At 41.0% G+C, this 9699-nt stretch overlaps 1 protein-coding gene across 1 annotated transcript in view; it reads left to right on the plus strand.

The window, feature by feature from the left end:
* The window catches only part of LOC144603170 (zinc-binding protein A33-like), a 42861-nt gene extending 34257 nt beyond the window's left edge, over positions 1-8604 (plus strand). Inside the window, exons 5-6 of the mRNA XM_078416337.1 lie at positions 4741-4856; positions 7660-8604. Coding sequence (XP_078272463.1) covers positions 4741-4856; positions 7660-8189 — 646 coding nt within the window. The 3' untranslated portion in view covers positions 8190-8604. The remainder of the gene's footprint in view (positions 1-4740; positions 4857-7659) is intronic.
* Positions 8605-9699: the final 1095 nt, after the last annotated feature.

Below are 9699 nucleotides of genomic sequence, written 5' to 3' on the forward strand. Positions count from 1 at the left end.
TAAACTATTGGGAAGAGAGAATAATTTTAAAAAAATAAAAAAAGATATAACTGTAAAAATTAAAGGGGGTAGATCCGGGAGACAATAACCACAGTTGTACATCTAACCCTAAACTCAAGTTTCAACTTTTAATTTAAAATTTTTATTTTAGTCCTGTGTCAAACCCATTTACTTTTCTAAAAATTCAATAAATGGAGACCATATTTAAAAAAATAAATCAGGTTTGTCAATTAAGGCAAATCTTATTTTTTCCAAATGCAGGGTCTCTGTCATTTCTGTAGTCAACATTTTAATTGTGGGGGTTATTGTTTTTTCCCAAAATTTAAGTATTAATTTTTTCGCAGTTATTAAACTGTAATCAAGAAAATGTACCTGACTTGTTGTACAGTTGTAGTATGTTCTGATAATCCTAATATAATTAATTTTGGATCCATATCCAATTGGTTATCGATAACTTTAGAAACTATTTAAAAAATCTCCAACTAGAAATTTTGCATTTTTATGCAAGTTACGAACATATGAGTTAAATTAGCTTCTTGAAATTGACATTTATCACAAATAGGAGAGATACTAGGAAAAATCCTATTTAATTTCGTCTTCGAATAATGTAATCTATGTATTATTTTAAATTGTATTAAGGAATGTCTAGTATTTAATGAACATTGGTGTATATGTTGTAAACTTTCATCCCATATATCTTGCATTATAAGTTGGTTCAGTTCGTCCTCCCATGCTCGTCTATATGATTCTGATGACGGAATGTCAGTATCTAAGAGAGTATTATAAATAAAGGATATTAATTTATTTGAATTATAATGTCGATTCAGGCATACATCAAGAGTTTCTGGACCTCTAAATTTATATTCTTGCATGTGTAGTTTTACATATTCTCTAAGTTGTAAATATCTAAAATAATTATTAACATGTAATCCGTACTTCTGCTGTAAATCCTGAAAAGAAAGAAAAGTTCCCTTATGATAAAGGTCTCCCAACCTTTTAATTCCATAACTTTTCCATTGAGCAAATCCTCTATCTAAAGCAGACGGTTTAAAAGAAGGATTATTCGCAATAGGGAGGAAAGCAGATAATTTACTCAGTTTTAAAGTAAGTTTTAATTGTTTCCAGGTACGGATAACACTGTGTATAATCGGATTACCTCCATATGTTTTTTTATTTAAATTTATTGGAGCTAAGAGGATCGCACCAATGTTAAATGGTAAACAATCCTCTTTCTCCATCTTTAACCAATCCGGTTGTTGATCAGTGTCATCCAACCAGCAGGTTATATTTTTAATATTAACCACCCAGTAATAAAATAAGAAGTTAGGTAAGGCAATTCCTCCATTAGTTTTAGACTTACATAGATGTCTTTTATTTATTCTATGAGTCTTGTAGTCCCAAATAAAATTAGTAATAATTGAATCGATTTAAAAAAAAAACTTTTTTGGAAGATAGATCGGAATTGCTTGAAATAAGTATAGTAGCTGTGGAAGAAAGATCATCTTTATAGCATTACTACGACCAACTAATGATATAGGAAGTGTTTTCCAAAATTGGATATTTCTGTGTAATTTAGTAAGTAAAGGAGGAAAATGTAATTTAAATAAAGAAGTATATTTCCTAGTCACGTAAATTCCAAGATATTTAAACTTTTCATAGGCAATTTTAAAAGGAAATTGTTGAAGTATGGCCGGATTGTGCTCCATTATTGGCATAATTTCACTTTTGTACCAGTTAATTCTATAACCTGAAAATGAACCAAATTGAGTTATAAGATTTAATAAATTCGGAATGCTAATTTCTGGATTTGTAATGTATATTAATACATCATCCGCATATAAAGAAATTTTATTGGTTGTATGTTTAGTGTTATAACCGTGAATATCTGAATTTGATCTAATACTCTCAGCAAGTGGTTCTATAACAAGGGCAAATAGAAGCGGAGATAGTGGGCATCCTTGTCTACAACCCCTAAATAAATGAAATTTGGATGACAGCATTTGATTAGTTAATATTCTAGCTGTTGGGGATGTATATAAAAGTTTCACCCATGAACAAAAATTTTCACCTAATTGAAATTTTTCCATCACTGAGAAAAGATAGGGCCATTCTACTTGACAATGGCCCTATCTGTCCATTCTGTCACTCACATTCAAACCAGGGAGGTTACATTCCTGCAAAAAATTTTGCATCTGCGCAGAGCTATCTGTTATTTTTGATGAATATAATGTCTGATAAAATTGCAAAAATCTCTGATTAATATCCTTGGGTAGTTTAAGCAAATCTCCGTTTTCTGATCTAATTTTATGAATTGTAGAATCATCTTCTAATTTACGGAGTTGACGTGCTAGCAATTTCTGTGGTTTATCTCCAAATTCAAAATGTTTTTGTTTAGTATATTGAAAAAGCCTTAAAATATGAGCTGAGAGTAACTTATATTTGAGAGCTGCGATTTTATTATGTATTTCACTAGAGGGAGCGATGGCATTTGTTATGTCTAACTGTTTTATCTGACTTTCTAGGTCATGTTGTTCAACCCGCTTCTTCTTGTTTTGAGACGCTTGAAAGGCAATAATACATCCTCTCACAAACACTTTAAATGTTTCCCAAAGCAGGGACGCAGGTGTTTCAGGGAGGTCATTTGCGTTAAAAAAAGTTTCAATTTGCGATTTAAGATAGTCATAACATGCTGTTTCATTTAAAATTTGAGGATTAAATCTCCAATTGGTCTGTTTCCCCATTACTCCTTGGAGTTTTACCCTAAATGTTAAAGGGGCATGATCGGATATAATAATATTATGATATTTTGAATTATACGTATAAGGAATAAGTTTCGAGTCCATCAAGAAATAGTCAATTCTTGAGTAAGTTTTATGCACTGGTGAATAAAATGAATACTCTCGGCCTGAAGGGTTTTCAATTCTCCAAACATCTTTTATATTTGCACTATTTATATAAGAGTTTAATAATTCACACGACTTGGATTTTGTTTTCCTTTGAGTTGACGATCTATCCAAATAAGGATCTAATGTACAATTTAAATCTCCTCCAATTATCAAGTTATATTGTCCAAATTCTGGAATGGTATTAAATTTTTTAAAAAAAAATAACGGATTATCAAAATTTGGTGCATAGACATTCACCAATATCAATTTTGTAGAATATAGTTCTCCCACTAATATAACATATCTACCTTCAATGTCAACTATAGAGGAAGTATGTATAAATGGTATACCCTTACGAATTAAAATGGCAACACCTCTTGATTTAAAGGGAAATGATGAGTGAAATAATTTATCAATCCATTTGCCTTTCAATCTATTATGTGCTACATTTTTTAGATGAGTTTCCCGAAGGAACATTATATCAGCATCAATAGATTTTAAATGTGAAAGTACTTTACCTCTTTTAATTGGTTTATTAATACCCTTGACATTCCAACTACAAAATGTAATACCTTTACCCCCTGTTTTCATAGTAGTATCTTGCATCTTAACCGATAAATAGTCTATAATAAAGCAAATGGCCTGGCACCCGAACTACAACATTTTTCTTGAATGAAGGGTGGATGATCTTTTGTACTACGTAGAATGTCTCCCGGAAATATCTCCCAAAGGTATATAAATTCTGAAAAATGACATAATAATAAAAATTGAATCTAAAAAAAAAATTAATATATAAAAGGTTAAAAGAGTGCAGGAAAAAGAAAGAAACAACTAAAACTACAACTACAATTAGTGCAGTTAGTGATAGCCACCCTAAGGTGACAAAAAAATCTAAGGACTTCCGTGGGATGTTAAAAAATAATAATACTAGCTCCGTTTTTTAACGAAGTTGGTTTTTTTAATAAAAGAGAGTTAAACGGGGCAGGCCCGAAACTAATTAGTCTATAATAAATCGATTTTTCTGTCTAAGGTATATTAATTAAGTGTTCGAAGTAAAGTTTACGTAAATCAAATATTACTTGTACTTCTTATTAGTAATGATTAATAATAATATATATGTTTTTTGATTAATAGTAATTAGTTACGGTTAATATTCGTATAGTATATACACTAAGCTTAAATCTTTAGGTTTTAATATCTTAAAGTCCAATCAGTTGTCTGCCAATTAATAAAGCCGTGAAGTCATATTCAACCCTTCAGCGACCTTTCGATCTCCCGAGCGAATTCCAGTGCTTTATTGTGGTCAATAAAAAAGGATTCTATTTGATTGTAGGTAACTCGGAGTTTTGCTGGATACAACATACCAAATCTGAGCGATGGGATCTTCCTAAGAATAGATAATTGAACAGTGCTCTTTTCTTGACCACCTCAGCAGGGTAATCTCTGAAGATGCGAATCTCATCGCCTTGAAATGATAAAGTTCTGTTGCTAGCAATTCTCGACAGCATATCTTCTAAAACGTGAGGATAATGCACCTTCAGTATCAAATGCCTTGGAGGGGCGTTAGCACCTGGCCGTGCTCTGTGGGCTCGATCCAGCAAGGGCTTTGAATCCATTTTCAAAACTTCTTGTAACAGCTCAGCAGTAAAGTCACGAAGGTTTTTAGCTTTCTCTTTACCTTCTTTAACTCCAAGAATTCTTAAATGTTGTCGTTTAGAATAACTGGGAGTCGTTTAGGAAGCTGGGAGGAAGAGGAGGTAGGACATGCTCTTTACTGAAATACTGCATGTTTGTGTGTAAAAGCTCAAAGAAATTGTTGAGGCTCAGTTTATAACCAGCTGCTAAATACTTGCAGGATTAGTGATGAAGATAGAACACTCACAGTGACAGACGGTGCCTTGTCGATTGAAAAATTCCATCAGCACTTTTTGATGAACACGCTGTGGAGAGAAACATCTGCCATTAAGCGAGGTAAAACCTGTCCAGTTTCCTCTCTTCTTGTTTATAACGCCTTTTAGCAACACAGATGCAAACATTGCCGAGAGAAATTGTATTCGCCTCTACACCTCCGATAGCAGCTATCTCTCTGCCACCCAGTGCCTGAAAACGTTGCCGTTCAAGAACATTTTAGACTTTCCCCTTCACAACTTAAACCGATGCCCTCGAAGTTTAGAAAACTGCATCTCCCACTCCTCAGTCCATTGGCCCAGTTCATTATGACCAGTTTAATCTTAGACAACCTTCTTCACTCTCCACGATGTCTCATGAATTTTAGTCTCATCCACAAACCTGCTGGCCATGCCACCCACATACACATCATTTATCTAATCATTTGTATGAATAGGGACCAACAGTGGAGACAGCATTGAGCATTATGGTGCACCACTTGCGACAGGCCTCCAGTCTGAAAAACAACACTCTCCCTCTGCCCCCTGTCTCCCACCTTCAGGCCACATGTTTACCCATTGGCTAACTACCCTGGATTCCATACGTTCCAGCCTTCCTGATCAGCCGACCATAGAGGTTGCTGCTATCAAATTGCTAATCATACCTCCGACATTCACATCCAAGCCTTAGAAATAAAACATAAACAGCAGTGAACATCTGAAATGTTCTGCCCTAGGAGGTAGTGATAGGTCAGATTATTGGAATAGGCAAAGTGAACACAGATGGATATTTGAAGGATCGAGGAATTGGCGGTTATGGAGAACAGGAATTGGTGCCATCTTAGATCAGTCAGGATCACATTGAATGGCGGAGCCGGACTGAGGAGTGGAGCCTACTCCTCCAGCTATTTTCTTGTGATCTTTAGTTTTTTTCATACCTACAGCATGATAAACCTTACACAGAGTTGAATGCGGCAAAGATTGACCATACTTGTCCCTGGGACAATGATTTTGCTGTGCGGGGTGAGATTGGGTAGACTAAGCCTGTGAACTCGAGCGTTTGGGTGTATTAGAGGAGATCTCGGTGAAACATAGAGTCCTCACAGGGCTCAGTGGGCTGGATGCAGGGAGGATGGTTCCCCTGTCAGAGGGGTCTGGAGAGCGAGAACTCTCTCAGAATGTGGGCCGCACCGTGTAGGACAGAGATAAGGAGACATTACTGCACGCAGAGACTAGGGAACGACCCTGCACCGGTGGCTGTGGAGACTCAGTCATTCAGTGCTCTTGGAGCTGAGAGCCATGGTTGTACATTACAGAGTCTGGCCCTTCGGCCCATTGTGTCCACGACCATCTTTTCCCAGTTATACTAATCGATTTGCCCACATTCCATCGGCATTCTACTGCACCTCACCTATTTAAGTACCTCCAATATATTGATTATATCTCACTCCACCACCTCCTCTGTAGCATGTTCCAGATATCACCCACTGTCAGTGTAAATCTATGTACTAAACCTCTCGTTTGTTTGTTTGTTTGTTCGTTCCTGAACTACAAACAAAAAGGTACACGATAGTGCAACAATTTTAGACCCACCTTACTCACCGTCGTCCCTTTGGTGCTAATGGAAGAAGTTTCAATGAAATCAGTGTTATATTTTTAAAGTTATTCACATATTAAATTTTAAATCTATCTCCAAGGGAGGGAGGGAGGGAGGGGGGGAAGGGGAGGAGGGAAAATAAAGGGGGTTGAGGGGGATGGAGTGGGGGGGAGGGGTGGGTGCTGCAGTGCAGAAGAGGTTTGGGCCTAACGGGTCCACTTGATCTAGTAAAACCTAAATCTCAGATATACTTTTAAATTCCTTGCTCTCAAACTAAACCTGTACTCTCGTGATTTGATTTCTCTGCATGCGAATAAGGTTTAGATAATTACCCTGCATCCTGCTGCAGACTTTGACAACATTCCCCACTATCCACAATTTTTGCTTCCTCCACAAACTTACTAATCACACCTCCCACATTCACATCCAAGCCATGATCATATAACATAAACAGCAAAGGTTGCAGCACCGATCTCTGCTGCACACCACCAGCCACAGACCTCCAACCAGAAAAATCACCCTTCTACCGCTACCTTCTACCTCCAACCACCAAGCCAATTGTGGATCCATTTCACCAGCTCGCCTTGGATCCCACCTGCCCTCGCTTTCTGGACCAGCCTTACATGCGGAACATTGTCAAGTCCCTCAGTGAACGTCATATATTGGTTCACAATGAGATCAGTGTGTCAGTTGTACACACCCATCAAATCCACCCTTGAATCCTCTTTCAACGACCCCACAACCACAAGTCTCCCCCCATTCTGTCCAACACCCGATCATTCAACCTCTGCTTCCTTCCATGGTCCAAGCCACCCCTGCCTCTCTCTCATCCTCCACTCAAAGAACCAGGGGCAGGTCATCTGGCCCCTCGTGTGCCCCCATTCATTATGATCATGACGACCCCACCACCCACCTCTACCTCCTCTTTAACAACCTCATATTACCGCTCACCTCAATATCCTCCTGCTCCGATCTGCCTCCATATCTGAATAACCCGCTTCATTCCCCCTTCCCCACCGCAATCTCACAATCCTCCTCACTCTCCATACTCGTCCTCCTCGTTCACCCTCCCCCACCTCACGAAATCCCCCTCTCCATCCCCAGATAAAAACTCCAGGAGAGATGTCTGTTGTCCACCCGATGTGGTTGTGGGTGAAACCCCGGGCAGGGTTTCAGTTGTCCGCCCGCCTGTGCCTGAGGCCGAGCGGCCTCTCCCCCGGTCCCGGGGCCGCGCTGCCCGAGTCTCCCCCCGACCCCCGGGGACTCTCTGATTCTCTGCTTCTCCCCCCAGTCTCCGTCACCCTGGATGTGGAAACAGCGGGTCCGGGGCTCGAGGTGTCTGAGGATCGGAAGAGGGTGAGACTGACCAAGACCCGGAAGAGTCTCCCTGACATCGGGAAGAGGTTTACAGTCAGTGGGTGTGTGCTGGGATCGGAAGGATTCACATCAGGGAGACATTACTGGGAGGTGAAGGTGGCGGGGAGTCGGTGCTGGAGTCTGGGAGTCGCCGCAGAGTCTGTGGAGAGGAAGGGACCGGTCACACTGACCCCGGAGACTGGAGTCTGGAGCATCAGGCGGGTGGGTGACGGGTTTGATGCACTCACCTCCCCTCCATCCCGTCTCCCCGCCCGTCCCGTCCCCGGGAGGGTGGGAGTTAATCTCAGTTACGAGTCCGGGACAGTTTCATTTTACGACGCGGCCACCAAGTCCCATCTCCACACCTTCACTGGGAATAAATTCACGGAGAAACTTTATCCTTTCTTCGTGCCTTGGGATAGTAAGTGGCTGAGAATCTGCTCCGGTTCCGCTCCGGGTGTGTAAAAGGGTCGGGTCCCGGGACCGGCGTCAGGAGCGGGGCTCAGGGGCTGTGGGGCAGAAACCCGGTGGACAACAGGTCGACGCTGAACGGCTCCCGTTTAATCCCCAAATTCCGCGTCGTAAAAACCCCAGTGAGCGCGGAAATAAAACCAGGGGGAATGTAAATGTGGGAAGAGAGTAATAAACAGCAAGTGGATTCAGAGCTGTCGATCCGTTCATTTTAACGCGCTAACCGCGTCCGGCAACGGAACAGAAATTACTTTTGTGAAAATATTTTTTTAATGTAATGGGATTGGACCCTTCTCGGCAAAAGTCGTTACGGTATTATTAACTCCGTTCAATGACTAGTTCAATGTAATAGATACAGTTCATGTTACTTCAGTGATTTGGAAAATGTACACAACCATTGACACACACGACAAGCTAATTGAAAGTTTGCGTTTATTTGAATGATGTGCATTGTTACTTCCAATACTGTAATTGAAATAAACTCAAAATTACTTGAACTGTGCAGCTTGCTTTTGAATTCTTTTGAAATCTACTGAACGGGGAGACAGCAGTTTAGTTTGCTTTAGTTTAGATTGGAGATACAGCGCGGAAACAGGCCCCTCGGCCCACCGAGTCCGCACCGACCAGCGACCCCCGCACATTAACACTACCCTACACACACTAGGGACAATTTGCACTTTACCAAGCCAATTGACCTACAAATCTACACCTCTTTGGAGTGTGAGAGGAAACTACAGAACACGGGGAGAACGTACAAACTCTGTACAGACAGCACCCGTAGTCCTGATGGGACCCAGATCTCTGGCGCTGTGAGGCAGCAACTCTACCGGTATCACCCCTTAATCTTTTGAACTGTGCTTTTTGAGTTGTCCTTTCTACAAATTGGCGACTGCATTTCCTCCACCTTCAACAGTGGCAGGTTTTCAGTGACAGGGGGGTGGTGGTTGAGGTGGACCCGTGAACCACTTGCCCTGTGGTTGACCGCAGGGGAACCACCCCTGTTGGCGCCGCAGGTGCATTTGTCCCATTTCTTTAAAATGGTCGTCATGATGGAGACCCTCGGGTCCTCTGGCCGGCACCCCTCTTCCCAGACGAAAGCAGACATCGATGGTAAAATCCACCAGCTCCTACTGCGCGCCTGCACAAAGTTTGGCCGTCTGAGGAGAAGAGTGTTTGATGAGCGGATCTCCAAAGCTGGGGATGAGAAGCACAGGTTAGGACCCCGACTGGAGAATCTGGTCTATTTCCCTTCACCAAACACAAGGAATGAATCGGGAGGCTTCGGGAAGTTGCAGGAGATATTTGCTGGAAAGGTTTTGGAGATTACGGGGATCAGGTTCAGGATAAGACCGGAGAAGAGTGTTTGCTTCTCCGGGGAACATAGATAGGGGCTGTCGGGAGATTTGACAGAGGGGTCCAATTTCGGATCCGGAGCAATGGGGGCCAATGATCTTCCCATCTGTGGTGGTCAGTAGGAGGAGCAAAGACCACACCGATTTCAGCA

Source organism: Rhinoraja longicauda, chromosome 19, assembly GCF_053455715.1.
Source record: "Rhinoraja longicauda isolate Sanriku21f chromosome 19, sRhiLon1.1, whole genome shotgun sequence".
Taxonomy (NCBI): Eukaryota; Metazoa; Chordata; class Chondrichthyes; order Rajiformes; family Arhynchobatidae; genus Rhinoraja; species Rhinoraja longicauda.